Source organism: Rattus norvegicus, chromosome X, assembly GCF_021556685.1.
Source record: "Rattus norvegicus strain SHRSP/BbbUtx chromosome X, alternate assembly SHRSP_T2T, whole genome shotgun sequence".
Taxonomy (NCBI): domain Eukaryota; kingdom Metazoa; phylum Chordata; class Mammalia; order Rodentia; family Muridae; genus Rattus; species Rattus norvegicus.
In genome coordinates, this window is record NC_141554.1 from 132,346,190 (window position 1) to 132,367,943 (window position 21,754).

General features: G+C 38.3%; 1 protein-coding gene across 1 annotated transcript; it reads right to left on the reverse strand.

The window, feature by feature from the left end:
* Positions 1–1,544: 1,544 nt before the first annotated feature.
* Dcaf12l1 (DDB1 and CUL4 associated factor 12-like 1) lies at positions 1,545–5,166 on the reverse strand. The gene is given in 2 exon segments (NM_001107941.1): positions 1,545–3,276; positions 3,367–5,166. A coding segment is annotated over 1 exon segment (1,506 nt). The 5' UTR covers positions 4,896–5,166; the 3' UTR covers positions 1,545–3,276; positions 3,367–3,389.
* Positions 5,167–21,754: the final 16,588 nt, after the last annotated feature.

The window sequence follows — 21,754 nt, forward strand, 5'->3', positions numbered from 1 at the left end:
GCAGTGAATTTGTGCACAAGCGTGTGTGTGGTGTTTGCACAATGTGTATGGTGTGTGTGTATGAGTGTGCTGTGGCATGCTAATGTATGTGGAGGCCAGAGCAAGACATTTGATGACTTCCTCTATTGCTGTCTACCTTGGAACCAGAGCCTAGCCTTTGTGAATAGGCTGGCCAGCATGACCTTAGGACCTGTCTATTTCTGACCCCCATCTACAGAATTATACAATCAACCATGTGCCTGGATTTCCCTGTAAATGCTAAGGTTCCAAACGCAAGTCCTCATACTTGTATAGCAGCATTTTTATGTACTCAGCCAAATCCTCAGACCCTCTGTGGGTATGTCTCTTTGAAATATATTTTCTTCCAACTTAAAAAAAAAGAAATTAATTCATTTCAAAGGGTGAAGCCGAGGAGTGTAAACATTTATGTCAGCTGAGAACTCTGGGGGAATGGAGAACCTGTTTTCTTCAGGGCTAAGGCTCCTGCTAGGTGGCCTATGCTCCAGTAGCAAGGCTTCTCAACCTTCTTAACCTTGTGACCCTTTAATATAGTTCCTTATGTTGTGGTGACCCCCCAACCCTAAAACTATTTCATTGCTCCTTCATAACTTCTATTATTTTAGTGTTGTGAACAGTAATGTAAATATGTATTATGCGACCCTCCCCCTCTCCAAAAGAGGTTGGGACCCAAGGTTCAGACCCATTGTTCTTGTCGATGGTCTAACACCCTGGTACATACTGGCAGGATTAAATACATTCAATGAGATAAAATTAGAGGAAACATGAAGTTTGTAAGGAAATGCAGTAAGGAAGATTTCTAATTCTGGAAAAAGTTAGAGGGGATTTGTATATATGTACATATATGTATATATGTACAAACATCTCAAAGATTAAATATGTATATTGAAATTCTGACTCAGTTTTTGCATGCACTGCAGTAGAACACTTAACATTAGAATTTAATAATTATAAAATTATTACATGTTTATAAGATAGGAATAGAATAGGCTATTTTGTTATTAAAACTTGCCCAAGCCTCCTGATTGTCTTCACAAAGATACAGCTTGAAATATAGTAGAATGAAAGTGAGTTGGTGATTATATAAAGGACCAAGCCAGAGAAAAAAAATCAGACTAAAGCTTTGCCTTCTATGCTTTATCTGAAATCTCATCCAATATGGAAGGATTTTTTTCCTGAATTTCCCAATTTATATAAATTGCACACCCCCCAAACACCATACTGCTCATATGAAAATAAGCAGTTTATAGTTTGGCTAATTTTTTAAATAAATATATTTCTAAATTTAAAAGAAAATGTATAAATAAAAAACAATTTTATTTTAGATTCAAAATAAACCAAATGTTTTAAAGAAATCCTCAAATCCCATTTTTTTCAATTTAAAGGATCAGTATCCAGTTATACATGAGATGTAAATATTTGTTCATCTTTCAAATATCATACATTACCTCCTTTAAGGATGGATGAAGTACTATAGCAGGACCTGTAAATGAATTAGGGGAATTTTAAAGAAAAACAGAGCTGGGGAACACAGAACAAGGTTCTTTATTATGCAACAGCAAATATTTATTACAAGTTCAAGTGCAGGTTTCCATTGGCAAAACAAAAATCGTCCAATAATCACTGATTGCCTTTGTTTGGCCTTAGGATACAAAGAAAGAAAGAAAAGATGGCAGTTTACAGCCTCTGCTCTGAAATCATTGGCAGCAGAGAGAGAAACATACATGCAAGCAAGAAAATGCACAGATAAGTTGCAAAACTTTGTAATTCTACGAAATAGACCTGCATAATCTTTACAAACAGAAAATCTGACCACTGTGTATTTTTGACTCACCTTTAGATCCTCTCAACAATTTAGGTTTAGTCCTGAACAACATGTAGTGTGTCAACACCAAGGCAAAATACATGTTTGATGTTTAAGAAAAAGGAAACATGACCCAATACCAATCCACGGTAAACACGTCCTAGCCAGCTTTGAACAAGGCCCGGCTCCTTTCTCAGTTTTGGTCTTCTCACCTAGGGAAAAAACCAATCCTTACGCACAGCATCCCATTATCTCTGTTTATCCGAACTTTAATCTGAACTTTAAGTTCTTTCATCCCCAGCCCCTCTACTTGAAAATTATACTGCATTGTCACGATCCTATATTATCATATTTAAAGGCATAGAACCAGAGGTTTTAGTAACATATCTATTCTACTTTAAGTATGAATCTTTCAAGTTCACAAAATAAAACATTTGGAGCTTACAAAGATGGGGAGTTTCTCTCACAGTGAGCTGGATGGGCTCATACTTTCTCCTTCGACTTTTTTTCCTTCCAACGTAACTCATAAGCAGATTTTGAAAGTTTAAAATATGCTCAAATATAACATTTGGTATTAAAAATAGCAACAGCAAAAATATCCAGTCTATACCTTAGAGCAGTGTATTTCCTGCCCTGTCTGCCATACATTCTACATTTATGTACTTAATATCCCTGCATCGAATGATGGCACTGAAACTCTGTGCAATTTACTCAAATGACAGCATTCAAATATATCCACAAGTCTTGATAGTACTAAGGCAAGAAGTGAAAACAAGTACATTCTTTGATAAATATGAAGACAGAGCATAAAAACTAAAATAAGGCTCAAAAGAAAAACACTGATTTTTGGATTCATCTTCCACACTCAAATGAGCAGAATACTTGACTACCTAAACCATCCTTGTCAGCTGAGATTTTGATATAAACACAAGATTCTATGCAATTATTTCCACATAATAAACTTTTTAGAAAAGTGAGTTTTGCACCAACAACATACAAACTATATACATACACCATGATCACAATTCATGAGTGACATATTTCCAAAAGTAGGCAACTGGAACATGGAATGTTTTTTTTTCTTTTTTTTTTTATAATTGGACCAATGCTACAAAACTATGATTAGTGCTCCAGAACAGATGTTCAAACTCTGTTTATTAGAAAATATTCTAAATATATCACACGAGATGAAAACCAAAAACAATAGCTTTAAAACTGCTAATAATAGTAACACAACACTTATACAATTCTAACATTATAACAGGATTTTTTTCCATAATAGACTACATGGATCACTCACTCGAAAACAACACAGCAAGAATTAGTGGAAAGTATATGCATGGAAAGTCCAAAGAATGGTGGGGAAGTCCAGAAAATTCTCAAAGCCAACTTCTGAAGGTTCCATCTCTTTCTCTCTACTGAGAAGCGCACTGGATACTCTGGGCCAGTTCCACCTGGACAAAAAGAGAAAAAAAAAGACAAAAATTAAAACAGCATGCTCAACATGAAGTACAATTAGATTGAACTAAAAGACAAACCCATACTTTGAGAAGGAGTCGCATCACTCTTAGCTCCAGAGGCCTGCGTAGTTGCCATGGAGGCCTGAGGCCAGTGGTCCCCCTCCTACGAAGAGCTTCATTTCCGGCCAGTTGTAGCAGTGGGTGTAGAGTGCGTTGGGGAAATCTTCTACACCAGCAACATAATTCTCGAGGAGATCATCCTGGTTGATCCAGCCGCTGCCACAGGTGAGCTTGAGCTTCCTTCCAGAGGGCACAGGAAACATGTCTGGATTGGCCGCGGATCTTTCCTCAAGGAACTTCTGAGCACGTATATCATAGAAGAGCAGAGAACCATGGCCTGTTCCCACGGTGACAATATGCTGGTGGACACTCAGAGAACGCACACCGGTGCCTCCCTCTCTGGAGCACAGTGGAGGGATGTTCTGCTGGCCTTGGCGGAGATCCAGGAAGGAAACGTGAGACTGGGAACCCACAGCATAGAGGGAAAACTCATCACAGTAGGTGAGACACACGTTCTCACGGCAGTAGGGCAGCCTCAGGGACAGCAGCCTGGACAGGGAGCTTCGGGCTTTCCACAGGTGGAAGTAGCCATCCAGGGACACGGCTCCCAGCTCCTGGTTTTTGTTGCTGAAGGCGAGTGCTCGCACTTTGCGGTTACCTGGATTGGTAGTGGCTTTGGGGATGGCCTCCATATCTGTAGGACTGATGTGAGCATACACAGGGAGCCCTGCATCCTTGTGCCAAGCAATGCTGCCATTGAACATGTCAGGATCCACCTTCCAAAGCGCCACGGTGCCATCGCGGGAACCACTCACAGCCACGGTGTCACTCATCCATGCAATGGCAAAGATCCAGTCCCTGTGGCCTTGGCAATCTCCTAGGCACACCGGATCCAGAGTGGGCAACTGGTATACTGCCAGGCTGTTGGGATTTTCACCTCCAGTGGCCAAGAGGGTCTTGGAGGGATTCAGCTCCACAGCATGAATGCCACAGGAGGGCGGGCCACGGGACAGGTCGGGCACCCTGTCGCGCATCAGAGGAATGCGCATGATGTGGTCGGTTTTGACATCAACCACGAAGAGAGTGTTGCACTTGGTGCCACACACCACCTGCCTGGCATTGAGCCACTGCGATGCGAACACCTTGTTGAGTGGGCCCAGGGTCAGCTGGCGCTCCCTCAGCAGCTCGGGCAGCCTGAGGACCCCGTAACTGCGCAGATCACCCTCGAAGCCTGCGAACCCCGGGTGGCCATCGGCGCCTAGCGCGCGGCCCTTCAGGTAGTTCACCATGGAGAGGTGAGCTATGGGCCGCCGCGGCCTCTTGGTCAGCATCAAGGACCCCTCGGCATTGCCCGCCCCAACTGTCGCCATCGCCGCTGCAGGGCCTGGCGACGAAGAAGTCCCGGCGCCCTGATCGACCTCGGCGGCTTTCCGCTTCCTGCTACCTGTTTGCTGCGGGCCCATGGTGGGCGGCGAGCTGTTGGAGGGCCCTGCAGGCTGCGGCATCTCCTGCTCTGCGGGAGAGGGCTGCGTCTGAGAGTCGGCCTGACGCATGATATCGCTGGGAGATGGAGGCTTTGGAGCTAGCGAGAGAGCGATCGACTGATCAGCGGGGAGCCTACCGAGTCCGGAGAGCCTTGGCGGCAAAGGAGGTGGTGGCGGCGTGACCCGGCGAACAACGCGAGGTCGGGCGGAAAGAGCCGAGCGAGCTCGGGACGATCGGTGCTGGGGCCGAAGATGCGGCTAGAGAGAGAGAGAGAGAGAGAGAGAGAGAGAGAGAGAGAGAGAGAGAGAGAGGAGACTGCTGCCTGCCAGCACAGGAGTGTGGACTTCTGGGCCTTAAGCGACCAGTCCGTGGAGGATAAAGACTAGGGGCGGGAGGGGGGAGGCTCAGAGGGTGGTGTTGGAAGAGAAGGCGGGACTGGCAGACTATAAATGGCAGATGTAATGGGAGGTGTGCAAGGGTGAGCTTTAGGGCTTGGAGATCATGGCAAGGGTGGGGATCTCATGCCCAGCCAGAAGGGGGCGGTAGGTAGTAGTAAAGCCTACAAGGTGTAAGAGGGATACAAAAGCACAAAAGGCAGTTGGAGGGGGAGGGAGACATTACTCAAGAGTTGGTGGTCCAGCATTCTCTGAGTCCAACAAGTCAAACTCAGCCACCCCCACCACAGCAGCCAAATACTTCTAATATTCCTACTAAAGTCTGAAACCCAGGGACTGCAGGGATGGCTCAGCGGTTAAGAGCACAGACAGCTCTTCCAGAGGTCCTGAATCCAATACCCAGCAACCACATGGTAGCTCACAACCATCTGTAACGGGATCTGCTGTGTCTGAAGACAGCTATAGTGTATTCATGTACAAATAATTTTTAAAAAGTCTAAAACCCAACATAGTTAATCTTGGGAGGAGGCAGCGCCTCGATCTTTTGTTTTCAGTGGAAGAAAACAAAAGTGTGCTTGTTATAATCCAGGGAGACTTTTCACTAAGTTCATGTATTGAACTTGGCAGAAAACAAAATTGTTTGAAAATGACAGTTGCCTTTTTGAACATCCCTTCGGCTGGTGGTAGTTTATTTTCAAAGAATCATTTTTCCCCATTGTCCTCAAATTAAAATATTCTGTGCTGTTGCAACAGAAATATCTGAAGAGACCATATCAAATGACAGATCATTGAGCCTCAGAGTCTGCCTGCCAATGATTATGCCCAGGACTTGCTGATAGATCAGGAGGAAGTGAAGCTGGATGCTTTGCAGTTCTCTCTTAGCTCAGAAAAATGAAGGGAGTGGAACAGAACACTGCAAGTGGGGAGCTGGGGACTAGAGTCCCCATTGTCAGTTCCAGAGGCCCTTAGACAGAGCCCTCTGAGTCTTTGAGTTAGGAATGTAAAGGATGACCAGAATTGTTATGCACAGATGGAGAGATAAAGAGAATATTCTAGAAGCAATGAAACGTTTTATTGTCTTTATGTTCTGGAATTAGTTTTTAAGCTTCAAGCTATCACATACCATGACAGACCTATACTTGGTCGCTAAGTAACACTGACTTTAATTAGCTTGGGATTCATTGCATAGAGGCTATTGCCTGATACGGAATCTAAATATATCATAATCCTCCTCCACAGAAAGTAGTTTGTTGAGTACTGGGCGGGGCATGAATTCATTTTTTTCTGACTAATCATAGTGTACTTTAAGAACACTTTCATGGCATTTTCTCCCTGAACACACCATCACATTTCGCTGATTTATTTCTAGTACCTTTTGTACCTTTACTTCATATGAATTCCAAGTACAAGCTATGAGTCTTTCCCATCATCCCAGTCAATCTTTCCCATATTTGTAGACCCCAGCACTAGAGTTCTGACCCTTTCCCTTGTTATATGTTTTATGGAAGAAGAAGTGGTAAAATCAGTCAATGTGTTCAATGAGAAACTACAGGTAAGCATCTCATGGAGGAAGCTCAGAGACTCAATTCTGTTTCCGCTGGTAGGAATGGGATGAATAAGCATTTCAGGAAGAATCGAATTATGTCAACAGGCACAAGGAGTGTAGAAGAGTAGCTAAGAATTTAGTGTTCAACAAGTTCACGGCAGCAATTTCATAATTTGGCAACCCATCTTAGATAGAACCCTAAATATTTTGATTCAGGTGACTTAGAACATTCTTTCAGAAAAGCTCACGTATGCTATTTTCACTCTGGCGGAAGCAGGATGTTTTACATTTAGGAGACTGCACCCTATAGTGTCTCAATGTTGCTCCTAAAATGGAAGATTCCTAGGTAAATACTGTGAAAGACTTAACAGAGTATAGTGGTCTAGGTAAGTAAATTCTAACTATAGAATATCAAGGATACAGAGTATATTACAAATTGCTATCATCTTACACTTTACAAGATTATCACAACCTCAGTTGTTATAAGACACTGTAATTCCTATCCTGTTTAAACATCTCCCATAATCCCCATTGTGTACACCAGGAAATCGAGACTTGGAAATATTCTAATTTTGTCTGAAATCAATGAATTGTTAAGTGACCTGAAGTAGGCTGAGTCCATGTTTCATGTTCTTATTAAATATTTTGGTGTTGGGTAAATGAATGAAAATATAATCCAGTGAAAGATTTCAAAATAATAAGGCACTGGGAAGAGATATTTGTAAAAGTTGAGTGTCATGAGTAGAAGGATTATAAGAAGCTATTGTGGACTCTGAGACTTACTCTGCGGCCATTGGCAATGCCCGTCAAGAGCATCAGCTAACCACGCAAAAAGAACTATTATAGATTATTTTATGATCTATAGAAAAAAGAGTGGGAGTATACTCATAAAACAAGAAGAAATACGGAGCATATCTGTCTTTTTCTTGAGGACATATAAGCTCCAAATGTCTAATAAAAACCCCATAGATAGAAGATGGAATACTTTAAATTTTAGATATTTGACTTTCTGCCAGCAGGTATTTTCAGGTTGAACTTCACACCACTTGTCTTGGAAGTTTACAAAAAAAACCGAGGGTGTGGAATCTTCCCTCCTTTTCCTAGTAGAAGGTAGGGTTCAGAAAAAAATAAGGTGCCTTCTGTTCTGTGGCGTATGTGGTAGTACAGATAAAAAGTGTTAACCTTTTAAATGTGTAATGTCATTCCACAGGTCATAATAGAATGCTCTCATGTAACATCTTCACTATAGAGACAGAAAGTAAGCATTACAAATGTCCAAACTATTGAAATATAGGAATGGAAATTTTCAGTTTTTTTTTCATTTAAAGCAAAAACAAAAATATATTTTCATAAAAATTCTCTACATAGCACAAGTGACAAATAGTAAAAATACGCTAATGATACGAAAGCATTAAATGGATACTGAACCTTGTAATTAGAAGAATGTTGAGGTAGTAAATCCCCCTCTGCTCTCACTATGTCACATATGTCCTGTGCAGAAAACAAAAGAAGCCTCTGACCTTCGTGAGCACAGGTGATAAAATCTCTAAGAAAGACGTTTTTTCTAGGCAACGGGTCTGGGAAACTGTAAGACTCACAATAGCAAACCTTTTATGGCAATATATATCCTACTCCAAGCAGACACCAAGACGCTCGACCTTATCTCATTCTCCACACGCTATTACAGCAGCGCCGAGTGGGAAGCTGATAACCCATTGTCTCAGAGGCAGGAACTGAAGTTATAGTCTCTTTAGCAGGACTAATGTCAATACAGCCCAATGTTGAGCTAAGCCTACACCTACACTTAATCAAGAGATAGATTTAATAATCCCTCTTGAGAAAGTGTTTATCACCCAAATATGTTACTGTCCTCTTTAATTGTGGTAGGAAGACTCAGTGAAAAGCTGAACTTCCATTCGGCATTGTATCAATGATACTTACCAAATCACTGGAAGAGTGACTATCAGCATATTACTCTCACTCACCCATGGTATCAGCAGAGAGCTGGGCTTCCATATCCAATAAATGCCAAAAAGACTGAATGAAGAAGTAGGTAGCAGGTCTACTTTTTACCCTCAAGAATCAGTGATGAAATTCAGGGAACTGAATGAGTGAAAGTAATATGGTTCTTTAACATTAATTACATTCTTTTATTTTGATTTTATTTTTCTTGTATATTTTGTTTCTAAATTTTCAAATGTTATCTTCTTTTTCCCTTCTCCCAACCCTTCTCCCACTGCTTCTATGGGGATGCTCCCCCTACCACCCACTCAGTTCCACCTCAACGCCCTGGCATTCTCCTGCATTGGAGAAATGAGCCTTCACAGGACCAACGACTCTTCTGCCTATTAATGCTGGACAATGCCATCCTCTGCTAACACACTCTTAAAACCTTAATAGTGATAAATAAGCAATGCTTTCAAGTACACATGGAACATTCACAAAAAATAAATCATATTAGGTTAGACTAAACCTAAACCCCTTAAATATTAAGTAAAAGTGTTTAATAAAACTAAAGGAATTAGATAAGAATATAATAACAAATTTTAAAGGAATATTTTCCAATATGAAAGAGCAAACAATGTTTCATGAATAAGAAAAATCTCAAGTCATTGAGAACAATTCATAGAAAGCATAAACAGGAAAACAGGACCTAGCAAAACTCATAAGTCACAATGATTTGTTCCTCCACTAATGAAAGACCATGAATAATCTTAAAATGTCATTTAAATAAAGGCAGTATTAGTACAAAGCAAGCAAGGGGAAATAATAAAGATTGAAGCTTAGCTTTAGCCGGGTAGACTTCAGAGGTATGATAAAAGACTACTGTAAGCCATCATAGATACATGAATAAAACAAACAAGGTAAATGGACTGCTTCCCCAAATGTGATAATAAAAGATCGTTTCTGCATTACTATACTATGTGACCTTGTTAGCTGCCATTAACCAAACTGTAAATAGAAACTTGGATAGATTATAAAACTATTTACAAACTTGAATTTATAATTTGAAGTCCCACAGAAATGATATTGCAGCATAAATATTTTCTGCTGATAATGATATCAGACCAACAAAACATAGGTACTAAATTTAAACATCTTTTTCTTCATAAATAAAAACAAAATAACCAAATGGCTCAAGCTGCAACAACAAATTATCATAATAGATTAAATAGCTCACAAAACAGGTACTTATTTTCTGACTCCCTGAGACTAGTATGTGTGTCAAAATAGGCTTACTTTAGCTAGTTTATCCTATGAACTTGTAAACAAGTTGCTTTCTGAGAGTTTGCTCAAATGACTTTTATTTTTATGAGAATGGGGAGAAATTTGAACTTTTTTTCTTTTAAAATCACTCTAATGGACTGAGACTACATATATAACACCCTTTAACATTAATTAGTTCTTAAATCCATCTATGCACGTTGTCACAGAGTCTCTCTTCTACCCTCCCTTCTTTTCTCCCCAGCCCCGTGTGTGTGTGTGTGTGTGTGTGTGTGTGTGAAGGCCAGAAGATAATCTCTGATGTTCTTTCACAGATGATATCCAATATTTTTGTGACACAGTGTCTCACTGTCCTATCTCACAAAGTGGGGTAGACAGCATAGTGCCTAGTCAGGCCCAGGGATCTCTCTAGTTCTATGCCCTCGGCAGCAGAGTTACAAGACTTTGCCTTCACATTCACTGTTACGTGGTTGATGGGAAATGAAACTCAGGTCCTCATGTTTGCATTTCCAGTATTTTAACAACTGAAGTATTTCCCCAACTGTCTATTTTCATAAATTTCAATGATTTCATGTATAAATTTTCCTCCTTAGCATGAGGGACTACATCGCAACATATTTTATAATCCTATAATCCTCAACAAAATATTGGCAAATTAAATCTATAAACAGAAATTCTACAGCATGATCAGTTTGGATTTATCGCAGTTGTTTAAGAATGAATCATCATCTAAAAAGAATCAGTGTAAACAACTATGTCAACAGTATAAGAAATATCATATTATTTTAAATGGCATAGAAATACTATTGAACAAAATCCAACCCCTACCAATAAATGCTCTTGGCAAATTGGGAATAGGAAGAACTTCAAAAAGAACATGCACAAAACATTTGACCAAACGTTTAATTTAAAATTGCAAAATTAGCTACTTTGCCTCTTAAATTAAAAACAAGACAAAGATTTCTTTCATTACCTTTATTTAGCATAACTGAAATTATTCTAATCTAATAAAGTAAGAAACAGAAGTAAGGCCTATGAATAGAAACTAAATAAGATGCTCCATTTGCCAATAGCATGCCAAAATATCTGTAAAAGTACATCCTGGAACTAGTAACATTGGTGCATTTCCAAAATTCAAGGTTAATATAAAAAGGCCAATCCTATTTCAACACACTCCAAATAACGTTTAGAAATACACTAAAAATGGAACTTTATATAGTTATAAAAATAAATCAAATATTTACAAATATGTCTACACAATGCACAGGTACAATGTTTCTAGTGAAAATAGCACAATAACATTTGTATGTTAGAAAAAACATAATCAAAATGTAAGTACTATTGAAGTTACTCATTAGCTTTAATGCAATTTCTAGCAAATCTTACAAATATATGTTTTTATATAGAAATAAGTTTGTTAGAAAACTTATATGGAAAGGAACATATACTTGACCAACTAATCTTATATAAATTTAAAGTTAAGAGACTGCTGTAGACTTTTATGGTGCTTGTGCTTTAACTCAAGGTCTCACACATATTTAGACAATTGTTATATCATCACTGAGCAATATTCCTAACTTCAAGTTACTATTGATTTCTTGAAATGACAGCATTATATAGAAAACAAACTATTGTTTATGTTGATGATGAACAATGGAAGAGGATGTGGCTACAAACAAGCAATATTGGGCTGGAGAGATGACCTGATGGATAAGTGAAGTCACTGCTCCTTCACTAAACCCAGTTTATCTTCCCAGCACCCATATAGCAGCTCACAGTCACCTTTAAGGTCAGCATCAGCACTAGAGCATCTGATACTCTCTTCTGGTCTTAGTATGCACTAGCCATTGAGATATAGAAGAAACTAAAACACAAAGACATGTAATTTTTTATTTAATTAGAAAAGGACAACGAAGATATCACTGTTGCAATGGAAATGCTTCTTACGTTTATTTTCTCTGGGTTAGTATCCTGGAATTTCCTTGTTGGAAAAAACTAACTAAAATGGATCTCTCTAGTATTCTAAATTTGTTAACCATTAAATTGAAACTCATTAAGAAATGAGATGTGGGATATATGAAAGGATTAATAAATATCAAAGATGAAAAAAATTAAAGAACAAATTTGATGCTTTTTTTAGGATTTTTTTTTTTGGATATTTTCTTTACTTACAGTTCAAATTTCCCCTCTGGAGTCCCTGTTCCGTTCTCCCTCCCCCTGCCTTTTTGAGAGTGTTCCACCGCACTCACTCCCTACCATCCTCCCTCCCTGTCTTTCCCCTACACAGGTGGAGGGGCCACAAGGGCCTCTCCTCTCATTGATACCCAATAAATCCATCCTCTGCTACATATGTGGCTGAAGACATGGGTCCCTTCAAGGGTACTCTTTTTTTTTTTTTTTTTTTTTTGAGCTGGGGACCGAACCCAGGGCCTTGCGTTTGCTAGGCAAGCGCTCTACCACTGAGCTAAATCCCCTACTCTTTGGTTTGTGGTTTAGTCTCTGGGAGCTCTGTGGGGGGAGGTCTGGTTGGTTGATATTGTTGTTCTTCCTGTGGGGTTGAAAACCCCTTTAACTCCTTCAGTCCTTCCTCTGCCTCCTCCATTAGAGACCCCGTTCTCAGTTTAATGGTTGGCTGTGAGGACCTGCCTCTGTATTTTCAGGTTCTGGCAGAGCCTCTCAGGAGACAACTATACAGGGCTCCTGTCAGCATGCAACTCTTGGTATCCCCAGTAGTGACTGGGCTTGGTGACTGCATGTGGGATGGATCCCCAAGTTAGAGCAGTCTCTGGATGGCCTTTCCTTCAGTCTGCTCTCCACACTTTCTCTCTGTATTTCCTCCTATGAGTATTTTGTTTTCCCCTCTAAGAAGGACTGAAGCATCCCCTCTTTGGTGTTCCAACTTCTTGAGCTTCATGTGGTCTGTGAATTGTATCTTGGTTATTTTGAGCTTAAGGGCTAATATCCACTTACCAGTGAGTGCATACCATGTGTATTCTTTTGTGATTGGGTTACTTCACTCAAGATGATATTTTCTAGTTCCATCCATTTATTTGCCTATGAATTTCATGAAGTCATTGTTTTTAATAGCTGAATAGCACTCCATTATGTAAATGTACCACATTTTCTGTATCCATTTCTCTGGGGAAGGACATCTGGGTTCTTTCCAGCTTCTGGCTATTAAAATAAGGTTCCTATGAACATAGTGGTGTATATGTCCTTGTTATATTTTGGAGAATCTTTTGGGTATATGCCCAGGAGTGGTATAAGTGGGTCCTTAGGTAGAATCCTGTCCAACTTTCTGAAGAACCGCCAAACTGATTTCCAGAGTGGTTGTACCAGTTTGCAATCCCACCAACAATGGAGGAGTGTTCCTCTTTCTCCACATCCTCACCAGAATCTGCTGTCATCTGAATATTAGCCATTCTGACTGGTGGAATCTCAGTGTTGTTTTGATTTGCATTTCCCTGATAACTAAGGAGGATGAACATTTATTTCTTTAGGTACTTCTCAGCCATTTGATATTTCTCTGCTGATAATTCTTTGTTTAGCTCTGTACCCCATTTGTTAATAGGGTTATTTGATTCTCTGGAGTCTAACTTCTACAGTTCTTTGTATATAGAGGTATTACTCCTCTATCACTTGTAGGATTGGTAAAGATCTTTTCCCAATTTGTTGGTGGCTGTTTTGTCTTATTGACAATATCCTCTGCCTTACAGAAGCTTTACAATTTTATGAGGTCCCATTTGCCAATTCTGGATAATAGGTGTAACAAAAAAATAAATATTGTACACTTCCTGTAGTAGTGAGACTTTAATTTTTGACTTGTAAGGGACCATGGGATCACAAGGACATTTGACACTAGGGAGGGAAAATATCAAATAAACAAATGCCACTCTCCTTCCTTGACACTATTCCCTCTACCATATGTGACTGCCAGTCATAAATAGAATGAGCAGAGACAGCATATTTAGCATTACATCATAGGGAAACATAAAAAGGCTGGGAATTAACTCTACTAACTTGGCGAAATCATCATTAGTTTAAAGCAAATTTCTTTCTTTTCACATTTATTTTAGAGATATGAAAAAGACACACAGAGAGGATAAGTGTATGTGTGTGTGTGTGTGTCAGTGTATCTCTCTACATGTGTGTGTATGAATAAACACATGTGTGTGTGTGTGTTTTGTGTGTGTGTGCCAGTTTTATGGTGTTCCTGTGGCACCAGTAAACAAGTTGCAGGAAGCTTCTTCTCTGGATAGGTCCTGGTAGCAACTATCTTTATGTACTGAACCATGAAACTGATCTCATAAACATAACTCTCTCTCACCCCTCCCTCTCCCTCCTTCTCCTTCTCCCTCCCTCTTCTTTCCTTCCTCCCTCTCTCCCTCTCTCTCTTCCTCTCTGCTCTTTCTCTCTCCCTCCCTGCCCACCTCTCTCTGTCTCTCTCTGTCTCTCTCTGTCTCTCTGTCTCTCTGTCTCTCTGTCTCTCTCTCTCTCTCTCTATCTCTCTGTGTGTGTGTGTGTGTGTGTGTGTGTGTGATTGTCTAGATTCTTTTGTCTGTACAGCACAGGCAGAGGTTAGGGAAGACATTCAGCACAGCACTGTTTTAGTTTCCATTTTATACTTTGAAAGAAGTCTTTCACTGAGTCTGGATCTAGATGGGTGGCCAGCAAACCCTAATGATCCTCTTGTGTCCACCTCCTGATGTATTGCAGTTAAACGTGGCTAAAACCCTGCCTGGCTGTTTATGTGGGTGCTGGAATTTCAAACTCAGTTCCTCAGATTTGCACAGCAAGCTCTCTTATTCACTGAGACATTTTCCCATAACCTAAGCATTGTAAATTCGTTGTATTTCTCTCTATCAGTGCACATTAAGTGTTTGAAATGAAAACTGTTCAGTCATATTTTTTATGGGATCAAATAAATGGTTTAGAAGTTTCACAGGATATATAGAGAAGTCTAATCCACACAGCCAAAATTCTAATCAGAATTCTTTTATTTTCCATTTATTTAAATGGGACAAATACAAACAACTATGTCAGTATATTGCATATACTATTAAGTGCACAAAAGCTTATTACATGTAATAAATTAATAAAACATTTGAATTATACTCTTTGAATTTATACTATGAAAAAATGAATTTACCTTGAAAGAATAATGATCTATTTTAAATATTTTATTGCTACTTCAGAAATTGCAGAATACATGTTGATGTAGCCATTCAAAGATTTTTTCCTCTGTTTATTTCTTTATTTTTTAAAAAACAGTGCTTCTGTTTATGAGTGTAATAGCTGTCATAGCTTAAAAATATTTCACAAAGTAACAGGGGTTTAATTAGAAACAGCTTATTGTGTTTGGGTTTTTATTTCTTGCATATTTTAATCCTAGCCAATAGTTATTTTTTCTTTTGTTTTCCCCAGCCACTTTGGAGTGCTGCTTACTCTTTTCCCTGTGGGGCTCATGTTTGACAGTCATACTGATGGGAGTTTATGGTTGTAGCTTCTGACATTTTAAATAAAACTAAAGCTAGTAAATATTCCACTTTGAACATTGCAGCTATTCTTGCCAATTAATGAGATACAACCTACACTTTTACAAATGAGTTGATATATTGTGAAGTTCCTTATTTAGAGAAGTTTTGAAATATGCTTAGAATACAATTTTCAATGCTGTTTTTACGTGACAGTTTACATTAAAAATTTTTAGGGCTGGGGACTTAGCTCAGTGGTAGAGCACTTGCCTAGGAAGCACAAGGCCCTGGGTTCGGTCCCCAGATCCGAAAAAATAAATAAATAAATAAATAAATAAATAAATAAATAAATAAATAAATAAATTTTTAGCTTATATTTATATTCAAAGAATGGGTTTCATGTCATAAATTCAAAGGTATTTGCCAAAACCAACCAATAACACTTTCCTGTCCACCCTTCTCTCTCCAACTATTCCCCTTCCTTCTAAATAGCCTCTTTGTGGATTCATGTCACCTGTCTGTTTGTACATAGTATTGGTTTTAGGTATGAGAGAAAATATGGAATTATTTTCCTTCTGATGCTTACACTTTTAATTTTTGTAATCTATACTTTTTTTCAGAATTAAGTCACATGAAGATAGAATGGATTTAGTAGTTGTTTGTAAACTCTCTAAAAGGAATCCTAGATTATAATGGCAAATTGATCAATCGCCAGTAAATTTCCAATGTTAAAATTAATTGTAAATATTTCATGATTGTCTGTTTTCATTTTTAAATGCATTAGCATATTTTGACATTAAATGAAAGATCATGAAATTTGGAAAGATTATTTGTTTAAGGCAAATATTATAAATATCTTATACAAAGTCACCCCAAATGAAAACTAATATTAAGTACAATGCAATATATCAAAATAGCCTTACAGTGCAATAATATAGCCCTCCTATTTTGTGGCTCTTTCTTATCCTGTAAAAACAAACAAACAAACAAAAAACAAATGTAGAGCTTTAGTGTAATGTTTTATCTGCACATTAAATAATAGTAAAAATTTTATTTTTAATACCAAGTAGCTAAAATTGCTCAATGATAAGCAATAAATTATTTTCAATTTTCTTGAAACAGCATCTATGCCACAATTTTTCGTTTCTTCTCGTTACTGAGAGATGTTGTGCAGACCAAGATACCTTTAAATTCACTATGTAGCTGAGGATGGCCTTGGGCTTCTGGTCTTCCTGTCTCCGTTTCACAAGTTCTGTGATTACAGATGATTACGGATGCTTGTTCTTCATGTGAGTACCCTATCAATTAGTCTTTGTCTCTGTTCCCTGCTTTTTGATATCTTTCCTATAGCTGGATTGCCTGGCCTGGACTCAATGGGAGTCCAGCTTCAACTTGATGTTCCACAGTGGGCTGGTACCCAGGGGGGAATCTCTCCTGTGAGGGAGAGGTTGGACAGTAGGACTTGGAGGAGAGGAGGGAGATGGGACTGTAAAGTGAATAAAACTAACACAAATTAATATATTCACAAGATGTGCAACATCTCTAAAATTGTATTATGTTTCTGACAAATATTCAAGAATTGATAAATGGGACATCATGAAACTGAAAGGCTTCTATAGGGCAGGGGACACTATTAATAGGACAAAATAGATCCTCCGTGTTGGGAAGGGATCTTTGCCAACCCTACATCCAACAAAGGGCTAATATCCAAATTATGAAGGGAACTCAAACAGCTGGACACCAATGAGCCAAATAACCTAATTAAATATGGGATACAGATTTAAACAGAGAATTTCCAACAGTGAAATCTTGAATAGCCAGGAAACACTTAAATAAATTAACAGCCTTAATCATCAGGGAAATGAGAATCAAAATGACCCTGAGATTCCATTTTACACCAGTTGGAATGGCTAAGACCTAAAGCACATAATGGCAAGGATGTGGAGCAAAGGGAACACTCCTCTATTGCTGGTGGGAGTGTAAACTTGTACAGTCACATTGGAAATTAATTTGTCAGTTTCTCAGAACACTTGGAATAGTTCTATCCCAAGACGCAGATGTACCATTCCTAGCATATACCTAGAAAGAAAAAAAAAAAAGATATGGTTTGTAAGAGACCTGTATGTGTGGCTGGCTCAGTAGGGCTAACCAAACTAGGTAGAGTATTTTGATATACCAGGCTAGACCTGAGAGATTGATATGATTCATGGAGGAGAGCATCAGACATACTCACATGGCTAGACCCTGATACAAGTTATACAAGACTAAGTTGGGCTGAGAGAATAGATATGAGGTAAGAATGGGCAAGTATTACAGGTACATAGCAGCTGGGTCCCTGGAAGGAGAATGGAGGTTGGGATGGAACAAATAGGGCTTTTTAGACTAAGCTGAGGCACTAGATGTGGAACCCAAGCTATACCTTGGGAATTGGGAAGCATGCACTGACAAGAGCATCAAAAAGACTCATCCATTTAAATCCTGGTTAAAAAATATTTAAGATATGGCTTACAGGAAGTATTTTGATGGTGATGTTAGCCATTCTATTATGTGAATGATAAAGGGAGGATATGTGAAATGCATCTCTATCATTATAGAAAATTTTAACTACATAGTTAAAACTGTTAAAAACAATGGATTGGAGTAGATTATAATGCTACAGTGCATGATACACACTCCTTAAAACTCTTATGGGAAAATCAATTATAAAAGATTCATTTATCTAATTGTTCCACATAAAGTTTGAGAGGAATGTGATGAATTTTTAAAAAGACACACAAAAACCTTCAAAGTACGAAGTAAATTTCCACAATCCCATTTTTAAATGTCATGACATACCTAGAAACAGTAAAGTGAATATAACTAATTAAAACCAAATTACTAACTCAATCGTGTAATTTTTGCTAAACTAAAATTTGCACTAATAGACTTGAAATACTTAGATTTGACAAGTTGGATACTGGATCTCATTTAAACCATATAATCCTGTTGGCCAGGAATTTTGCAGAAAGATTTTTTTTTCTGATTTGAGTTTAATGATGAGGTCTACTATGTTTGCAAAACACGAAAATTTCCAACATTAATTAAAATGAAGAAAAATCTTCATTATATTTTAATAGTGAAATGATCATGAGAATGCCTATATTGTGAAATAGTCTATAAAATAATTAATTTTAAACACAGTAATTTATACATCACTTTTCTTTTGTGTTTAGTGTAGTTTTTCACTTTCCAGGCAAAGATTTCTTTAGTGGAAGACTTCAGTGCTTATACGGTTATGAGATTTCTGTAGATTAAATTCCCTGACATTTAAGCAATAGCATACATTTTGATGACCTATAAGCATAAAAAAGAAAAAAGTATGAAGCACAAAAAAGTCACCAGTAGAAGGTAGTAGGGTGAACATACTGAAAGAAGAAATGTGTCTGTATGCCAAGATGGAAATTTATACTAAAGCTCTCTTCATAAATGATAAAGTTTAGGATACTAATTTATTTGTTGATTTTTTGGATATATGAATATAGACTCTGGAAGATATGAAATAATATCATAAAACAGTTTGGAAAATAATAATTTCCCTTATTACAATTGAATGTAAAATATTAAGTATGAAAGACTAGAGAGATAACCCAGTGGTTAAGTATAGGTACCGCTCTGGTACCAGGACACACAACTGCCTCTTACCCCAACCGCATTGGATGTTACGCCTATTTCTGGCCTCCATGGGTACACACATCATTTACACATATCCACACACATACATACATACATACATACATACATACATACATACATACATACATATATTTAAAAATTAAATATAAAAAGAAAGAAATACTTGCTTTAAAGATGTATTTATTCTTTAAATTTTTCATGCATTAATTTAATTCATTCTGTGTACACTGGCCACTATCCTCTCTCTTACCTTCCTGTCAGTCTCACTCACACCCATTCCTTCCACCAAAAGCCTATAGTATATCTTCATTACTTTGGAGGTTTTCTGTTTGTTTGCTTTTGCTTTTGTTTTGGGACCACTAGGTTTAACCAGAACTCTTTGAGTGTGAAATGTGAGGACATCCAATGGAATGTGAGGAGCTCGGCAGTAGATACTTATTACTGCATATAATGACTTCCTCTAATTCAGAAGACTTCAGTGTCATAAACTCCTCCAGGTGGGGACCTGTGAGTCCCCTTTTCAGCACTTACTCAGGGTTTTCTGTATTGGTCTATGCCAGTCCAACGTATACAACCAGCCTCGCTTTTCTTTTCTTTTCTTTTCTTTCCTCTTCTCTTCTTTTCTATTTTTTAAAAATGTAGCAAGTTGTGTTTTATGTGTAATTCCCTTTGATGGGAATGATTATTAGGGCAAGTGTACAGCTTCACAGTCGCATTCCTGATATAGAATGTGAATAACAACATAAAAAAATGATTCTGTAACTACAGCATAAAGAAGATTTGAAAATCAATGTGTACTGGCAACATTCACACTCTTGCATCTTTAAGTTCATAATATTACTGGCTACACCACACTCAGAAGATTATGCTTCATGATTGGCCTCCTTCTCTGTCATTTGGTTCATGATTTTTTTTTAAATCCCTCCAACAATGTTCCCTGAGCCTAGGAGAAGGTAACATGGGCAAATTTTAAAACATAATTTGATCAACAGTATTATTTCTACATATGAACAAGACATGCATTTTGTTACCCATCATTTGTGCTGCTCTGGTTGTGGCTATTACTAATCATGATTTAAATTTAGGAGACTAGCTATGTGTGGTGTGAATTCATTTGTCTTTGTAACATAATCACAAATGATTGTTATCATGATAATGATTAAAAGAATATTAACAAAGATATAATTATTAATATTTGATAACTTCTAGAGATATATCTGTGTGACAGATGGTCTACTATCTGAGGTAACTATAGGAGGGAAGAGGAGTGGGAATATTAAGATAAAAGGAGTCTGAATTACTCCGAAGCATATTGATATTGGTAATAGACTTGTGTTGATAATTATGCCTATCTTATACAGCCACATTTTAAAAGCACTTTTGAACAAATAATGAATGACATGACGTTTATTTCAAATCTTTAAAATCTGGACATAGAAGTGACATTAGTGAATGAGAGTACTAGAAAGGTCTCAGTGCCTTATAGAAAGTATAAATAAAGAAGACACGTCTACAGTCTGCAAAAAGAAAATTAATATTTAATTATTTATTCTTCTTTCATATATCTTCTCTCACAGCTTCCCCTCACTCAGCACCTACCAGATTTTCCTCCAACTCCCCTCTTACTGAGATCTACTTTACCTCTCCTACCCAACGTAAAGAGCAGTCCTTCAAAGGCCATCAACCAAATATGGTATAATAAGACACAGAAAAACAGGCAAAAATTCTCACATTGAGGCTGGGCAAGGCAAACCTAGTAGGAGGGAAAAGGCTCACAGTTCAGGCAAAAAGAGTCTGAGACACTCTCATTCCCCGTTAGGAGTCTCCCCAAAACACCCAAGCCACCAACCATAATGATATGCAGAGGACATAACACAGGCCTGTGCATGCAATGCTATTGCTGCTTTATTCCTTTAGTCCCCATGAGTATTGCTTAATCAATTCCACAGAATATGCTCACTGGCTCTCCTCAACCCCTCTGGCTCCCATAATTCATGTTTTGCCTTTTCTGTGAGCTTTTTGACATCCTAGGGGAGGAATGTAATGGAGAAGCCCAATCTGTATTATTTTCTCTGCCTCATATTTGGCTGTGGGTTGCTGCACTGACTCCCATCAGCTGCTTGAGGACAATTGGACTAGGCTCCAATCTATGAATATAGCATAATGTTTAGCATCATTGATTTTGCTATTGTTTTATCCATCCTTGTACTCTCGACTATCTATCTTCTGGTTCCTGGTCATCCCAGAAATATCAGGTAAAGACTCTCTTTTGACATGGACCTCAAATTAGAACAATTATTGATTGGCCCCTTCTCCATGTGCTGTGCCTCAATTGCCCCAGCACTTCTTTCAGTCCGGTTAGGTAATTGTTGGTAGTTGTTGTCAGACCCAAAACTGGAAGACTTGCCTGGTTACAGAAATATGGTACAGACTCAATATACTCAATTATTAGAATTACTCACTAGGGTCACCCTTAGTACATTCCAGGGAATTTCTGCACTAAGTTTCATATTGCCCCTAAACACACTTAGGTTCTAGGTGTAACTCGACTTACTTTTCCCTTCCATCATGCCCCCAATCCTAATTCTTTCTATTCCCATCCCAACATTCTCCGT